General features: G+C 39.1%; 1 protein-coding gene across 1 annotated transcript in view; it reads left to right on the top strand.

Annotated features, from left to right (window-relative positions):
• The window catches only part of LOC137286621 (transportin-3-like), a 30,430-nt gene extending 13,257 nt beyond the window's left edge, over positions 1-17,173 (top strand). The window contains exons 10-27 of the mRNA XM_067818570.1: positions 298-398; positions 982-1,057; positions 1,220-1,282; positions 2,031-2,177; positions 2,532-2,639; positions 2,931-3,025; positions 3,396-3,535; positions 4,354-4,545; positions 4,787-4,878; positions 5,037-5,122; positions 5,579-5,639; positions 7,287-7,427; positions 7,895-8,011; positions 8,565-8,659; positions 8,911-9,067; positions 10,090-10,257; positions 10,709-10,821; positions 11,143-17,173. Coding sequence (XP_067674671.1) covers positions 298-398; positions 982-1,057; positions 1,220-1,282; positions 2,031-2,177; positions 2,532-2,639; positions 2,931-3,025; positions 3,396-3,535; positions 4,354-4,545; positions 4,787-4,878; positions 5,037-5,122; positions 5,579-5,639; positions 7,287-7,427; positions 7,895-8,011; positions 8,565-8,659; positions 8,911-9,067; positions 10,090-10,257; positions 10,709-10,821; positions 11,143-11,203 — 2,013 coding nt within the window. The 3' untranslated portion in view covers positions 11,204-17,173. The remainder of the gene's footprint in view (positions 1-297; positions 399-981; positions 1,058-1,219; positions 1,283-2,030; positions 2,178-2,531; positions 2,640-2,930; positions 3,026-3,395; positions 3,536-4,353; positions 4,546-4,786; positions 4,879-5,036; positions 5,123-5,578; positions 5,640-7,286; positions 7,428-7,894; positions 8,012-8,564; positions 8,660-8,910; positions 9,068-10,089; positions 10,258-10,708; positions 10,822-11,142) is intronic.
• The last annotated feature ends 1,649 nt before the right edge of the window (positions 17,174-18,822 follow it).

Below are 18,822 nucleotides of genomic sequence, written 5' to 3'. Positions count from 1 at the left end.
CTATAGATCACTTTAGAGATAAATAAAAAACCTTGTACAAAGTGTATGCTTTCAGATTTATAAGTATTTTGTATAAAGTAATCAATGGTAGTCACATTTTTGTCTGTCACACGAGAGTGATATTGGTAAAACAGTGTATGCTGATAGTATGCTCCTACACCATTCAAATACTCCACATATAGCATTTTGTTTCAATTGCTTTTCGTGTCAAGATGAAGGTGATAATATCAGAGATACATGATAAAGAACACTTAGCCACAACGGTAAAGCAGTTGCTTGAGTTAAATTTGATTTCAGAGTTTGTCAAAGAATCCAGCGATGGCACAACACCTGTTTGAGGGAGTTCTCACTCTGCCCACAGCCTACCATCTCTCAGTGGCGGATGAGGATTCTGACAAGTCAGTGAATATGTATTCTACATAACTTTGTTAAATGCATGATGTCCTTAACAACTAAGTAAGAACAAAGAAGTCCACAAACAACGTAGGAGGCAGTAACTTGTCAGTGTGTGGATCAGATAGACACATCAGATGGTTGATACAGCATGTAATATATTTCCAATCAACAGTTTAGACTCACTTAAAACACTCACTATATGTTATATATATTATGGTAACACTGAAGATTGATTTACTACTAATTATTGGGAACAAACTGCCAAATGTTTGCAGATGAATTGCATCAGGATCATGCATCAAATTGCTGAAAAGCAAATATCGTGCAAGTGAACAGCTGCATTTTAATGTAAAGTTTTGTTAGGAATTCAGTAAGTTCCACTGAGTGCTATCATTTTTTGAACACCATGACAATGCCCTTTTCAATATTACGAGTTTGTTTTATAATACATCAGCTCATGTTTAAATAGTGTCTTTAAACAGTATGGAATATTTTGCCAAATAGAACAGTCGACTGAGGTAAGTGGCTATATTTGCACTAGTGAGACTTTTAATGGGACGTATACGTTGATGATTTGTTTTCCAGGTCAGTCAACTACTGCAGAATATTCACAGAAATGGCAGAGTCATTTTTAGAATCTATTGTTTCCACACCAAATCAGGTGAGAATTACAAGTCAATGCAAGATATGTTATCAATTATTGAAATTCCATTCTGTCAAAGACTACACAATATTTCACATGAACAGTACATGTAAGAGAACAGTTTGTGTGAGTTTTATGATTTTTTCTGTTTGTATATAGGTGTGCTGTTTTCTGTTTCAGGCCCTCGGGGATTTTAGAACATTGGAACTTTTGTTAACCTGTGTCGGACATCACTTGTACGAGGTAACGTTGTAATTTGACATTTTTAATCTGTTAGTGGTTTGACGAGTTCAGTGTTTAATGCAGTGATTTGGCAAGTTTAAGTGTATGGTTTGTTAACTGCTGAGTCATAGTTTTTTGTGTGAGGTCTTTGTGTCACATGTTGGACCTTTTTGTTACATGTTGAACCACACTCTCGTGTGTGGTCCTGATGCCGTGTTGGATCCCAGTGTCACATGTTGGACCTTTGTGTCACATGTTAAATCTGGGTTCTTGTGTCAAATGTTGGACCTTTGCATCAAATGTTGAATCACACTCTCATGTGCGGTCCTAGTGTCAAGCTGGGTGCAAGTGTCACGTATTGGACCTTTGTGTCACATGTGAGTCTCATAAATGGTCCTGATGAAATGCTGGGTGCAGGTGTCACGTATTGGACCTTTGTGTCACATGTGAGTCTCATAGATGGTCCTGATGTCATGCTGGGTCCTAGTGTCACGTGTTGGACCTTCATGTCATGTGCCCAGCCCAAATGTCACATGCTTCTTCTCTGTATCATGTTTGTTCCTTGTCTCAAATGTTAGGTCTTAGTGTCACTGACTGATTTGAACATAAGACCTGAGATCCTCTAAACTGTGTTGGATGCACAGCTATAGTAGTCCACATATCAACATGGAATCTGCTTGTGTAATTGTTGCTGACCTTTTGAAATAGACAATGAAATGTTTGAAAGTTCCAGGCACAGACTGGCTTAACATGTTTGCTGTTCCTCCAGGTTGCTGAGATCACCTTCAACTTCTGGTACCGACTATCCGAGGAGCTCTATCAGCTGAACTCAGTGGACATGAATGAAATATTCAAGCCGTACATCCAGAGATTGATTGTAGCTCTTTCACGCCATTGTCAGATGGAACCTGATCATGTTAGTGAATACCATTCTCATGTATCACATTTAGATATAGATTCCATCCTCTCTCACAGTGTGAAGCTCTTAGAGGGTAGGAAATCATAGCTCATTCTTTGTAGCATCATTCAGAAATCTCCGTAATTATCTGATATGCAAACAATTGTTTTCAATGTTAGAAATCTGCTTTAATTTGTTTACCTTACTCATGTTAGGTATATGTTGTACTTTCTTCATGACTTTTGCTTTTCAAGGACTGTTCCATGAATATTTTGTTGATTGTTAGCATGATCATGTGTGACTGACACTTTTTCTGCCAAAGTCTTTGTTACAGTAAGTTTTGTTAGTACAGTTGCCCAAACTTTGTTGCAGGAGGGGGTTCCAGATGACACAGGAGACTTTGGGGAGTTTCGTCTCCGAGTGTCAGAGCTCATCAAAGATGTTGTATTCATTGTGGGGTCATCATCCTGCTTTTCACAGGTAACAATGACTTTTACCCTTCTCATTTTCTCAGAGAGATTACCTCGTGGATGATTTTTTCAGCTTTACATACAATCATACCTGTTTCTTTGTGTTTTCTGAGAGCAAACACATGATTTGTGAGCTAAAACATGTTTCGTCAATAGTATTCTTGTAGAAGTTATTTAAACGGTTTGGTAAAGGAACATGTGACAGTTACGGAAGTATGAAGTCTGAGTTGAGTCTGATGCATGCTACGAATGCTCCCAAATCCTGATGAAATATCTGTAAATGCTGTGTTCTCCTTCCCAGATGTTTGAGAACCTGAAGAACCAGGCCTCATCTTCCTGGGATCTGTCCGAGTCCTCCTTGTTCGTCATGAGTGCTGTTGCCAAAAACATTCTCCCGTATGTATACCTTTCTCCACACAGTCTCCTGGGCAGTGTGCCCGTGAATGATCCCCATGTTTCACTGTGTATGTGGGTGTGTGAGTAAAGGTCTATGTTGTTCATGCTTATGCAGCAGCACATAAGCATCAAGACATTGTATTGCATTGGTACCTTCTATATAAAGAGCATAAATTTCACAGTGGTACTTTCCAATCATCTCAAATTTTCAAATACCTTTTGTTTTTCCTCCCAGAAATCAGATTCATGAACTTCATTGTGCACATTGATGAAAGCAACAACTTGACATGTTTCTGTCCATCAGGCTTTATGTAGTTTGCCTGTGCTCTGTATTACATTTGAACTTTGAAACTGAATATCTGTTTTGCAGGGATGAGAATGAGATTGTGCCTCAGGTGTTAGAGGCTGTGTTGTCACTTCCAAATACAGCCCATGTTGCTGTCCAGTATTCCAGTATTCAACTCATTGGAGAACTCTGTGAATGGATAGAGAGACACCCACAGTATTTAGGTGAGTTGAAACATAGAGAAACCCACAGTATCTAGGTAAATTCATATACAGAGAGATAGCCACAGTATTCCGGGTGAGTTCAAAGATAGAAACATCCGCAGTACTTGGGTGAGCTCATACATAGAGAGTTACTGCACTCATGGATTTATTCAGTGAAATACCCAGCAATGGCAGTGGACATATTTCGTAATTGTCATGTCATTCAGTCACTACAGCAGTTTGTTTCAAATATCAGCAATTACTGTTGTAGAATTGAGCAGCTGTCACTCACTCACCCATCCACTCTTCACAGAGATTCTTGGTCATGCTGTCAGTGTTGTTACAGTCCTCATGTGACTATTACAAAGATGGTTAAGCAACCACTTGATGGTTATGCATGTTGTATAATTGTACAGCATTTTCACTTTGGTTTCCCTTAAACTTTCCATTACGTCTTTAATCCAGATATTTGCTACTTGTGAAAGATTTTCTCGTGAAAATTTCCATGCCAGATGTATGAAATGTCCGTTAGTAAAATTTGAAGAATACTGTGACTGTATATGATAGATGACCCTTTTTGTTCCTATCTCACTGTACATTGTACATTGTATGAAAAACATAGTCTTTCACAAGTACACTAATACTTCAGTAAGTGAATTGACATTTGCTATTTTGAATGGTAGTAATAGAATTAATCAGTAGTGATAGATAAACCTGAAATAATCTAAGCAAGTAAAGCCATATTGATGAACGGTGTTTTCATGGTTATGGCTAAATGGTACGTACAAATCCATGTAATCTGTCCCCGCGTGGATGCTAATGTGTGTATGTGTTTGCAGACCCAGTATTACAGTACCTCCTTGCTGGCCTCCAGCAGCCCCCTCTCGCCTCCATATCTGCCAACAGTCTACAGAGCATCTCCACACAGTGTCGAGACCACATGATCGAACACTTTTCCGGCCTCATACAGATTGTGCAGGCCATGGGTACCTTCAATCTCTCAAATGATGCAGCAATAGGACTACTTAAAGGTACGAGTCTTGAGTCTTCTTCACAGAAGAGAGATTGGAAAAGATGAAGATTCCTAGAGCAAGTTTTTGATTGAAAGCATCACTGCCCTGTATGTAAGATCAAGTTGATACTGAATAGCAATGAGGATGAGCTGTAATCCATACCCTCTCATTTCTATGATTTGAACACAGTGTATTGGTTTTATGTGCAAACACTTCTTGTCCTTGTTCCAGACATTGTAACAATGATCATTGTTTCTAGGTACAGCCACTATTCTGGGTCGTCTTCCTCATGGTAAAGTCACAGAGGGGCTTCAACAGTTGTGCTCCATACAGTTATCTCCCCTGAACAAAGTAAGCCAAATGTCTCAACTTTAATGTAGTGATAGATGCGTCTTTTATGCACAACCAAGTGTTTAAATCAAATTAATTAGTTCTGTTTTGCATAGTATACAAAAGTATTTTTTCAATTTGGGAATGTTTGTTTATTGATCTTACTGTTTTTTCCTCAGTTAATATCAGAAGAAAGTGGGCCAGTGAAACATGGGTCCATCAACGACCCAACACTATGGCTAGACAGGCTAGCGGCAGTCTTTAGGTGGGTGAAATTCAGACAGAATATCAAACAACCAGTGTCATAATTCTGATGTTAAAATAAGGATTTAGGGGGTCACTGGATTCAAATCTCAAGGACCACATGAACAACTTAATTTTGAATTACTGGTGGGTGGAATTGAAATTTTTCCCTTGATATTTGTGGCGATTGACCATGTCTGTGCAGCTGTGGCACTGTGTCACAACTCATTTACTCCTACCTAATAAGACTGTACATTACTAAGAAGCTTATATGAGGTAGTTGGCTTGAAAATGGATCCTGTCTACTAAATTTTTATATGTGTAAGAGTCACTTGTCAATTGTTTGTTTAAGTGAGTGAAGTTTACTAAACATGTTTTAAGTTAGTATTAGTCATTCCCAAGGATGTGTTCATATTACTAGTGCTTTCTAACTGATGTGTCTGTGAATATGTGTTGATGAAGATGTCTTTTGCTCCAGGTATACAAACCCCAATGTGTCTAATGGGCAGGTGCATCCATGTCAACCAGTCATACAGGAGGTAAGAGCAGTGAAACCTGCTGGAACTTTGTAGAAAAACTGTTCCCTGTTCACAAAACCAAGCTGCTCATTATTGGTGCTTTGTCATTATGGGGTTGTGTCTTTCCAAATGTTGATGTGGATGTTCTGGGTCAGATTTTGTCCTCAGTAACCTGTTCTGGCAATACAAGGTGATTTTATGGATATCTCAGTGGATGTCATACTCAGGGATGTGGTTAAACAAGTCATTGTAATTACTGAGGTGGAAAGTCACTCAGAGGATCAATATTGATCAGATAATCTCTTGTCTAGACAATTCAGATACCATACAGTTTGAATACAGTCGAACCCCATTTATCCGGACCTTTTGATTTCACTCGAAAATCGTGCGGATATCAAGACATCCAATTAACTGGATCAAACAAGCAAAATGTGAAAATTGAGTGAAAGAAAAACATTTCTCGTATGTATATCAATAAATCAAAATTTAATAGTAATCACAGTGAATCATCATAACATATAAGTGTACTAATAATACATGGAAGGTGGAACGCAGGTTACCATTTATCAGGTTGTCACGACGTAATCATGTAGTGTGTGGAGCTTCAGGCGGTAAGTTAGATGAGAAACGATGACAAAAAATCTCTTGCCAGTTGCATATTCTTCTTTTTAATTGTAAATGCCTTAAAACATATGACATCGCGTTGAACTTATGCTGTCTGCAGAAAGTAAACTTCTGGACTGGATCACATGACTTAACTCATTTTTAACTTGCATCACGACACATTGTAGGGGTCAATTTATAAGTGTTATATACAGTACAGTTACAGTGTAGTTTACCTTAGTCCTACTTAACATGTGTTTTCGTTACTGATGAGATCTTCTCACACCATCAAATTCTAATGAACAACCTGAGTGACGTGCGCCTGTAGTGCTTTAATGGCTAATTAATCAATTCACATCAAATGCCTTCTGATTGATTAAGAATAAAATCACATGGTCGTGCGGTAAACGGTATTGATTTGGCACATGCACATTGCACAGATCTCTCCGTCGGAATAAATGGATCATTTTTCAGTGGAAATCTGTGGGAGTGGTTTGAAAATTCACCATCCGGGTCCCGAAGCACGGGGTCCAGCTAAGCGAGTACAATCAATGAATGTAAGTTTCGTTTCACACAAAAATAGTCGGGAAGGCAGGGTTTCCGGATATGTGGGGACCAAGTAATCGGCGATCAACTGTATTGGTAAGTGTTTTGTCATCATTACACAGTGACTCAGTGACGAGTAACCTGCAGATGGTGAGGGGAAGACAGTGATATGAAGATGCTCAGCTAAATCATGGCCATTGTCTGCTAGGTTTGGGGGTTGTGAGCACCAGACCTATGTCAGTCAGTTACCATTCCTGTGATGACTGACATTAGACTGATATTAGGTACTCTGTTTAGTGATATTTAAGCTGGATGGTATCCTAGAGGAGTATGTCATGTTCGTCACCATGGGCCTGCCTTTAGAATACAGCACCACAAACTTTGAAAACATGTCATAATACTCTTTTTACATAAATGTAGGTGATTAGGGTTAGAGTTGGGTTAGGTTAACCTAACCCTAATGTCCTCCCGAGAAGCTGTTGTGGTGTATTCTAAAGGTGCTCCGTCATTGTGTTGCAGGTGTGGCCAGTATTATCTAACGCATGTAACAAGTATCAAGCAGATGTGAGGATCATTGAGAGGTGTTGTCGCTGTATTAGGTTTGCAATCCGATGCCTTGGGAAGAACTCTGCCACATTGTTAACGCCCTTAGTCACACAGGTAAGAGATCTACAGTACACTCAGTCATAAACACTGGCATGCTGACATCACAACCACAAGTTTTCCAAACCCATGAAGAATCTTGGATAGAATTGATCTTCAGTAACCCATGCTTGTCATAAAAGGATGAGCAGGATCGGATGGTTAGATTTGCTGACTTAGTTGAACTACGTCATCATATCCCAGTCGTGTAGATCAGTGCTCATGCTGTTGGTCATTGGTTTGACTTATCAGGACTCTATTATTTACATAGTGCCACTGTATAGTTGGAATAGTGCTGAGTGTGGCCACACATCCTCAGGTACTTGATTAATGTCTGTGAAGACATGCATCACATGCTCTGAGATTGACAGCCAGTAGTTCATCATGATGAAACTGAGGAAAAGAATTCAGTGTTTTACCATTTTATATATAAAATCTGTGTAATGACACCTTTGCTGAAGATTATAGCATGTCTTTTTTGTCAGATGGTGAGTCTGTACCAAGTCCATCAGCATTCATGTTTCCTGTACCTAGGCAGTATTCTGGTAGACGAGTATGGTACAGAACAAGGCTGTATACCAGGGCTGCTTGACATGCTGCAGGTGAGGAACCTTAGGAGGCTGGTGGTGATGGAGGTAGTTTGTATTATGATTGATGACAAAATGATCAGTGATGATGAAAAAGTGATGGTGATAAGGGTAAAGGTGGTAGGAGTGGTAACAATGAAGGCTGTGATGTTGGTGATAATGAAGATGCAAGTGATGGTAATGATGATAGAGGGAGGTTGACAGTGAAAGCAATGAAGATAGTGCCATCGAAGGAGATTGTGACGATGAAGGTGTTGTGATGAAGGCGGGGACGGTAAGAAGATTGGGATAATGAAGTGGATGGTGATGATGAAGGTGGGTGTAATGGAGGTACGGGTCATGTAGTAAGGGATGGTGATGATGAAGGTGAGTGTAATGAAGGTACAGGCGATGTAGTAAGGGATGGTGAAGATGTAGGTGGGTGTAATGGAGGTACGGATGATTAAGTAAGGGATGGTGAAGATGAAGGCAATGATCATGATGATGATGAAGGTGATAGAAATGACAACTTGTGGAGTGTTATGGTGTACATCTGTCAATGCACTGAACGGTTATCATCTGATTACAGGCTTTTTGCGGACCAACATTTAAAATTCTAGAAGAACACAATGGTCTTCGCAACCACCCAGATACAGTAGACGACTTATTCCGATTATGTCTTAGGTGAGTCATTAATGGTGGACATGTGAGAAGTGTTTCCACACAAGAGAATGTTTTCAAGATTCATCATGTCGATAGTTTTGTAATATGAAACCAGAAACATTGATGGTAGTCACAAGTGATAACTTGACAATAGGCTGAGGACTTGATTACTATTTGATACAGTTGTGTAGTAGCCACCATTGCATAAAGAAGTATTCATTCTCTGATAAGTTATGATTTACATGTGGTAGAATGTGTCCGTTTATTGCCAGGTTCATCCAGCGATCACCGGCATCCTTCCTGCAGAGTCAGATGGCCAAGCCTCTCCTGTGTTGTGCAATAGCTGCGTGCTCACTTGATCACAAAGATGCCAATGCATCCGTCATGAAGTTCCTGACAGACTTCATCAAGTGTGCAAGAGAAAAAGAAGTAAGGTGTACCTCAACTAAAAGTCCCAAGGGCTTCACATTTGTTTAGTTTGAGGATAGATGATTAACATTTTATGTGTCTTGAGAGGAGTCTATAATGCCAACTGTATACTGCTTACTTGTGTTCACGATATTGAGTATCCAGGTGCAGACTGATGGTTACTGTGCTAAGACATGCTGCCATGGGAACAGTATTTGCCACTCTAGTGGAAGTGATGCTTTGTGCTTCATTTCAGTTTAAACTCAGTATTAGTGCACATCACAACAGTTCTGTGTTAGGTCTTTTGCGCTTTGAAAATGTAGGTCAGGTCATAGTATGGTGTCCACATCAGGCCACATGGCTCACTTGTATTGCTTTTTGTTTAATGCTACTGTTTTATATGTAGAGCATTTGTAAATGATCAGGTCTGGGCCATACAATCCAGTGATTGACATCATGAGCATGATTACAGTGACGTACATCAGTCCAGTCAGAGAGCCTGATCACCCAGTCCCATGTGTTGATCCCTTTGATGACGAGCAAAGGTTGCTGAAGACCGTTTCTAACCAGGATCTTCAAAGACACAACTTTGGTGAAGGCATGGATTGGTGCTGATTGCCTCAGTATTGCCGGGTTCTGACTTAGACAGTCTGTTTACAGGCTGCAGTGATGTTGAATATTCCTATCTGACTATTAACAACATTCTCCTCCTTGAAAATGCCTGGACCCATGAAGATCCGGGTTAGAATTGAACTTCAGTAACCCATCCTTGTCGTAAAAGGCCACAAATGGAATGGGGTGGTCAGGCTCACTGACTTTGTTGACACATTTCATTGTATCCCAGTTGATGAATGCTCATGCTCTTATCACTGGCCGTCTGGTCCAGACTCAATTACTTACGGACAAACACCATATATTTGGAATATATGCTGAGTGTTGTGTAAAACTAAACTCACTTGTTCATTCAAAATGGCTGGGTTTTTCACATAAACCAAGATGTTTTGCTTTCTCTGATTTCTTCAGTGCTGTTTCGTCTATTGCAGGACAAGGAGGACTTTGAGTTGCGAAAGACGGCAGTAACAACGTTACTTAACGATCATGGTCAAGCCCTAGTACATGCATGCATCAATGCCTGCATTTTCTGTCTGCCCACATACATGATACCAGATGTAGCTGAAGTCCTGTATGAACTGATGCTGATAGACAGGGCGGTACGTGACATTTCCATGACTGCCAAACTAGTCAACTCTATCTGGCAATGTGTCAGTACAAACCGGATTTAGATAGTTTATGTTTTACTACCAAATTTAACCAAACGTCTTATCAATATCAATGTACTATCCATTATTATCACTTTAATATGAAGCAGTATATATCATGTTTATTTTCATACAGATTGTCAATTTTCCTGAATGATAGTTTTCAATTATGTGGGCTGAAAGATACATTGAATTTGAATAGGATATTGATACTGATTTAAGCACTGATACATATGCAAAATGTATACAAAGATATCAGGGATCAGTTTTAAAGTGGGGAAATCAAACTGATCAGATTTCGTTCCTTGTCATTCTTTAGTTACATGTGTTCTCTGAGATGTATTTCAAACTGCCGTGTGAACATGTGTTTTTGCAATGTTTTTTTTTATTTTATGATATACAGACATTCTGTGTATGGTTGGAGACAACGCTGACTGCCCTGCCCACTGAAAGTAGCGGTGGAGCCATCACAGCCACAAAGAAACAACTGACAGATTTCCATAAAACAGTCACAAGGTACATTATTAGAGCAGTACTTATAAATATTCAATTCATCATAATAGATTTCCCGCTAATTTGACAAGACAGACAGAAGGCATTGTACATTTTACTTATCCATGGTCAGGGTAAGTGTTGACTTACATGCATAATTATCAGACAGTGCTATGTGTATTGTGGTGTATATAAGGCAAGACAATGTTTTGGTCACACCTGAAATGTTATTAACGCTGTAGTAAAAAATAGCCACGGAATTAATGTGTTGTGTGTGCTGTGGTAACAAATGTTTCAGTATATTTGTTGTGAATCATTATTTATTTCTTTTATTTCCTGTTTCAGTGCAGAGCATCTCAAGCCCGTATCCCATGCCATTAGAGATTTCTCCCGCCTATACAGATAAAAACAACTAGTTGTCTGGATAACACTACACACATAGACACAGCTAGTTTTCACTCATGCAGTATCCTGGTGCTAGTCAATGCGTGTGACAGAAGCCATTGTGTCCTGGATCGCCAAGACTCCCACTGCTTAAGCAGGCCTTAAGTAGATGTTATGTTTGCCTTAGCTGAGCTTAAGTATGCCTTAAGTTCTCCAGCTGTGATATGCGAACAGTGTTGCATGTGTCACAAAACCCCCCCGTGAAGATCTGCCATGTCCTGATGCTTTTTCTGACTGCCTTGTCACTTTGTTCTGACTGAAGTTAACATGGCAAAGCATTATAGTGACTTTCATGAGCATGTTTTGACTGTTAAAGGAAGACACCGAATTACATGCATTGTCAGTCCTCTTGAAATGGGAACAGTTTGTTATCAATGGTATCTGATACTAGGTCCCTGATGGTATTGTTAATGAAGGCTTTCACCTTGCACTGTTGCTGCTCAACTTCATGCTTGAAGCTGATATACAACTAGAGTGGTAACCTCTACTGTCTATGTCTCCACCAGTGTTTGACATGTATCGGGCCACTAAGTCAAATCTGCATGTGCTACAGAGATTGTCATGAAATTTTGCACTCCACTGTATGCAGTGTGAGATAAAGAATTTGTGATGTTACGGTTAGTGCAGTGTTACACTGATGTCAGTATAGCCATACTGTCCCTGGTTATACTGTCGTCTGTTTCATCTGTACTAAGAAGGTTATATTGATAAATGTATCGCCCTAACTATGCTGGGGTATACTGACATCAGTATAAGCCATACTGTCCCATGTTGAACTGACATCTGTTTAATCATGACACTACTGGGTTACAATGATGCCACTATTCCATGTTACCCATACTGCCCTGGATTGGATCTTTGCTTGTGGATTCTACCCTAAATTATGCTGAATGCTGCTGATGTGACGGAAGTCATCACAGTATTTAACTTAGATTACTTGAAGCTGTAACTGAATACTTGAACTGAATAGATAAGGCATAAAAGAGTGATGTTTCTTGTTACGATAAATATGAACGAATCTTCCCACTGTCACAACTAGCAAGCAACATTTGTTACTACCAGGTGATGAATGATATGTTGAACATTGTGGTTATAACGATAATGAACAGGCCATAAGGTATCATGGTATGAGTGTTGTCTGTTGTGTTGTAGTGTATCCAGACAGTGTATATTACTTGACTGTGATTTCTCTGGTACACCCAGTCCAGATAGTGGATACCAAAAGAGATGATGAAAGCCTTTCATACATTTGCATCATAAGGTGAATATTTGTTGGACAATGAGTGGTGCATCAGATGCAGGACTAGGGGGATTTGTCTTGATACAAACAGTGAATGCCAGCCAGGTTGTGAATGCCTTCAGTATGTCAGCTCTAGAAAGTGAATGTCAGGAGATTGTCTAAGGTACATTGACATCAGAAGATGAATGCTACAATGCTTAGAAAATGCTGAACCGCTGAAAAAGAGTGCACTCCATTTTCTTGAAATATCTCTTCAGTTCATTGGATAGAAAAGGAGGAATGAATTTGGACCTCTGGATGAGAAGGGTGATTGCCTTTGGTCCATTGGGTTGAGATAAATAATGCCATAGGTATATTGCCTTGGGAAGAGAAATGCCTTTGGTCCATCGAATGAAGGATGGGGATTCTATTGGTCAGTTGGATTGAAAAGGGGAATGCCTTTGATGCATTTGGTTTGGAACTGGAATGCTTTTGGTCCTTTAGATTGAGAAGGGAAATGCCTTTGGTCCATTAGCTTGAGATTGAGAAGACTCCTTTGGTCTTTGGTAAATGTCTTCTTTTTTTTATTACCTCAGGAAATTGAATGTCTTTGGAAAAGTCATTGAACAATTTCACTGATTTCTAATTGTGACTCATCCTGGATATCTCCTCTAACTCTCCACTATACCCTGAACACATCTATGACTCAGATGCGTCCAGGGTATAGTGGAGAGTTATCGGAATGTATACCCTGGAGGTATCAAGGATGATTGTGACTCTGTAGTGTGTTATTGTACTTACTCATAGGTTCTGAAGGGAACACCATGGACACTGAAAGTGTTGTACACCACTGAGATGCAGTCCATGCTATTAGCTGTATTTCTTAATCCCTTCTTAGATACATTCAACATTTCAGCAGAAGAAACTTCTGGAGTGTTAATACTGTTTGTAGAAGACAGTTACCAGCAGATAATGTGTGAGGATGAGAGAATTCCATCTGATGTTAAACTGTGGAGCAGTGGTCCACAGACCCAGAGATTAATGTGTGAAGCATGTAGCAAATGAATATGGGCAAGAACTGCCTTGACAGATCCTGTCCAGTGAAGGACTGCATTGTGTTCACTTGTCTTCGGTCCTAAATGCAAAGGAGTGTTGATATCAGTGTGGTCCATATACACAAGTTGATTGTTCTGTGTCTTCCATGCTCTCTTAGTAGGGTTACAATGGCGTTGCATCATTAAGTATGACAGTTCTCAGGCAACTTGTCTACAAAACAAGCATGTGAAGAAGTACATCCTTCACATTTTCCATCTTACTGTTCATTACTAACATAAATTGATCTTCTGGTCATTTCTCAAGCAGGGCAGTGGTTTAGCCAAGAGGTTAGTCTTGGGTCATCACCCAGAAGACCCAGGTTCGATTCCCTTACATGGGTACAATGTGTGAAGCCTTCTTATAGTGTGTGCCACGATGATTTTGCTGGAATATTGCTAAAAGCGACTTAAAAAATGTACTTACTCACTCATTGCTTGTGTAAGGTTCAGCCAGTTTGTGTGCTGCTGTTCAGAGTTGCATCCCGTAGAATTGCCAGGATCCCATAATTTTGGGATACTAACAGTGTCATACCTATGTTCTTTGGCTGTTACCTGAAGTTCATATCTATAAACTGCATCACTTATGGGTGTCAAACTAGGCTGGCAAGTGCTGAGGTGATTACCAATAGTTCATGATGAATTTAATGTTGCTGAAATATCGCTAAAAGCAGCGTAAAGATATTTTGTCTAAAGTGTCGTGCTTCATGGACTTTTCACTATGTTTTGATAAGATCTAAAGTGATATTTTTAGATATAAATTCTGATATCTGTTTCTATGGGGGGAAGATAGTGTTTTCAAATGATATTAATTAGAAGTCCTACAACCTCTTGAAAATTAGTTCATAGAAAAGGAACTTTCGAAAAAAAAATTCTGTGCAACATTTTTCTTTCAACTGTTATCTTAGCCTTCTGCAGAGTGAAGTCTGTCTCTCTCTCTCTCTCTCTCCCTCTCTCTTAGTGCAAATAGAGAGATAGAAAAAGAGGAAATATGTCATTTTCTCCATTAGTTACTGGAGATAACAAACAAAAACAACATATTCCAACATGAACTTGACTATTAACATTTGGATGTTTCCACTCATGTACAGAAGTTTATGGCATGAAGAGAACATGATGAGGGACAAACTCATCTGTGAAACAAATCACTGAATTGTCAGTCCTGATACACTCAGTGGCTGTTATACATAATGATGTGTGCGTCAAGATATATTTATGGAAAAAGTGAGGTTTTGGAATTCAACATGCTGTAATTAGTGCTTGCGGTTAGAAAGTTTTGCAAAGGAATTGGTTGTGTTCTGTGTATTTTCAATGTTCAGGCTGTACGAGATGACAAACTGTCATGCCATGTCTAAGATTACTGAATCAAAACAAGATAGTGTATGAATTATCAGTCTTATCATAGGTATCCTGGTGATAATGGTGACCAGTTCAATCAGAAGAAGTTCCTTCAGATTCTGATCTTAACTCACCAGGAAACCATGAAGAACGTCTGAACTTCAAAACCTGTGGATTTAGTTGTGTTGATATTTGTCTTGTACATTTTGTAAACAGTGTCTTCTTCTGTTGGTATCTGTACATTGTTTTAGAACATTTGTGGATGTTTTAATTCTTTGTTATATTTATTTCTTTTATGTTCACTATTTGGTCTGTTGTTGTTACAGACGTGAAATGATGTTAGAGTAACATTGTTCTTTTGGGGTCACCATCCTTTTGTGAATCATGAACAAAGCTGCATTTAACAATCCTTGTATTTTAGAAGTGAAGGATGTCTGCTGGAATGTTTTCGTGTTCAGTTTGTAACTTAAACCATCATTTGTTAGAGGTGCTTTAATGACATTTAGGCCTAACTGTCTCTAGTGCTCATCTGAGAACCCGACAGTTAAGGTCTCTGCTTGCTTATGGCAAAGACTGTGAACTATGAGTTTACAACATTCTACCATGGTTTGCCATACTTCCTGACTGTGTCAGTGCCACTGGAACACAACTACATTTTGATTTTGTGCAAAAAAACAAAAGGTGCAAGTCCTTATGTTGTACCTAGAAAAATATTTACTCTAACCTGGAGTTTTCCATTCAGGTTTTGGAGCTTATGGGAATATGATAGGTACCTTTATGCAAAAATGTTTACTTTGTGAATGACTGCTGTATTGCAATTTTAAGATATTGATGATAATTGTGAATTAATAATGCACAGTTTTTCCATGTGCAAGGCACATGCTTAAAAGTGCTAACACACAATCTGATTATTTTTATCCCAGATAACCCTAGCTGCCTGAAAGGTGCTAGAGGGTTAATAGTCACATGACTTAACTCATCGGGTACCCATTTTCTGTTGGGTGAAATGAGCAAAGTCTGAACAAACTCACTAGCCTAAGGTGAGACAGCATGTATCACATGTGCTTCGTTGTTGGCTAGGAAAGCTAGTACAATGAATTAAGGCACTATGATTCCCTTATTTTCCTGATTTAATGCTTCCCATTTTGAATATAAAGATCCATTAATCCATACTGGTTTTGCAGACATCCTTAAAACTTTGTCGCTTTGTTTTAAGATGTTTTAGTTATTTTAATACATGTAATGAAATGCATGCTTTGGTTGGCGTGAGTGTGGTAAAGTGTTCTGAGGCAAGGTTACATTGACAAATTAGGAGCTCCTATCAACTCACTCAAAGTCAACCCATTAAACAGATATGAACAGATATATTTTTATTCACATCCTGTTAAAACAACAATCACAGATACCTCTTGAATTTATATGTGTAAACAGTTTCTGTTCAACAAGATTTGTTCCAGTCTTCAATGTATTTGCTCTTAGAACACTAATAGTAGTCCTTCACTCTCTCTTCTTAACTCCTTTGGGATCATTATTATTTCGTTCCTGTGTTTCAAAAGGCTAATTTTTTTCTGCATCCAGATGATTGAAAACTGAAATTGTACAAATGTATAAATATGTATATCGATTTTGTATAATTGTACATAAAAATACTGTTAGGAGAACCATGCTGCAGATGTGGAACGGACGTGCATACATCAATGGTGCTTGTGGCACTGGGTTATGTGACGTGTCAGCCATGGCTTGCTAGTTACCTGTCCAGAACAAACATCCTTGTTTTCTTCCTCTAGTCCAACTGCTCTGTGCATGACAAGCCTCTGTTAACATAACATCCCATGAACTTTTTCCAATTCTTCAAAGTCCTCTTTTAGAACATTTCTGACAGTAGTATTTTATGTTTCAGATAATGCTATTGAACATAGAAGTCCACCATTACCCTGATTATTTTTTATCCATTTTCTCACTTTTTCAATAAAGTAAACTTGATACAATTATTGTTATTAGACAGTAATTCTTAAGTATAGTTCTTTCTTTATTTAAAAGTACAGTCTCTGAGTCTAGCTAGTCTCTGTCCATCCTGTGAAACTGACAAACTGCTCAAATTCCTGCTAGACTGGGGATTTTACTGTCATGCAAGTGTTCTATGTTACAATGGTAACCAGAAGAACTAGGAAGAGATACCTTGTACCACATTGTTACACATTCATGCTTTTTTTCATTCAGCAACTGTGCTTGCATATTTTTTTTTACCTTTTATTTATGCTGACAATAAATTTTATCCATGACAGTTTGACGTTTTATATCTTGAGGTTTTTATATGTTCAGTGGTCGTTTTCATCAGTGACACCAAACACAGGCAGAGCCGTTCTCTGTACCTCAACTCGAAGGGTTCAAGCCAAAGCCCAATCCCACCAGTTACTTCCGTACATCGCGTTTCATCTTTGTGGTTTGTCTGTAAGACACTATCGCTCATTGGATCACAGTGTAATGCCACGCTGGGACATAAGGCTTTTCAGCAGGTTCTAGAAGTAATGCTATGGGTATAACAAGTTCAAATAACGTTAGCTGTACACATTTTGGAGAAAATTGTGAAACAAGTTCAACATGTTCCATCGGCATTTTTGCCAATGTGACAAGTGGGTCAGCTACTCCTCTGCTGGTCCAAGCCAACACAACCACTGCTTTTGCCCTGCAGTCCCATTGGGCTTTCAGCGGTATGAACAAACGTGTGAAGTTTCAGCTCCTAGCTGCTCTGTTGACTTGCAGTCAGGTGAGCGAAGTCACTTGCAAAGAGCTGCCAAATAGCTAATGTCCTGGATTATTTATTTCATTTATTCGAATGCGTTTTATCCAAAATCAATTACGTGCAAATAATTTGTATAGATCAAGTCACACAGAATGAGAAGTGTCGGTGTGATTGCGTAAACACAACCACCGTGATTATCGTGGTTGCCTGCAGTGTTAGATTATTGATTTTCTTCGTTTACCTTCCACATGTTCTCAGGATTATTCTGTTCGTTTGAGTTCAGACACATATATCGGTCTGACACTGTGGGCCAGGTATAGTCAATGTGAAGTGTCCTCAAGGTCAGATGTTTCTTGAAATGGTTTAGTTTCACGGTGGCGTCTGAAAATTTCAGTTTCAATATCGGTGACCTGCTACCTCGCCTTTCCACAGGTAACCTGGTGAGATGTTCATTATGTTCACAGGAGGCGCCGTGACTCTGAAATCACTTTGTGTATCAGATAGGTCATAAGATCGATAAATCATCAGTTCTGGTGTGATGTTTGTTGAAATAAATTCAAAGAAAATGCCAGGTGTCACCCAAATAGTTTATTTTCATGTTAAACGTACAGTTTGAGACGTTGATGCAAATGACTAATCCGCCATATAAAGAATGTGAACTTCCCCCTGAATACAGCACACACTGTAGAGAATACTACTTACCCCCTCTCTTCAATATCTTTAGCTGTTGTAAGCTAAGGTGAATTACTATGTGGCGCGGGCCATATTCTATCAAAGTGAGAACAAGTAGATACGACAGTGCACGTTGAGAACAGACGTTTTAGAAGATGAGTTATATGGAGAGCGAACATAATTTCTTATGGTAACCTTCGGCCAGAACATATTCCTAACTAGTTCCATGTATATCACACTCAAAATAAATTAACATATTAATCTGAAACTGATACATGATGAAAACAGTCCTACTTACTTTTACAAACTGATTCGCTATTTGGCCATACCTTCTATGACCTGCCGCTGTACCGTGGACTGTAGACCCACACAAGTACTTAATGAATGATTAGAAATTAGACTAATGCGACATGGTACCCCTGAGTATATATGCACACCACGGCCAGCTTGGACATTTCCCTATGCTTCATTTACAAATGCTTAAATTGCCTCTGACAAAGACGAAATGGCACATAGCA

This window comes from Haliotis asinina, chromosome 6 (genome assembly GCF_037392515.1).
Source record: "Haliotis asinina isolate JCU_RB_2024 chromosome 6, JCU_Hal_asi_v2, whole genome shotgun sequence".
NCBI classification, from domain to species: domain Eukaryota; kingdom Metazoa; phylum Mollusca; class Gastropoda; order Lepetellida; family Haliotidae; genus Haliotis; species Haliotis asinina.
The sequence above is the reverse complement of the archived record's forward strand: the minus strand, read 5'-3'. Positions and strand labels throughout refer to the sequence as shown.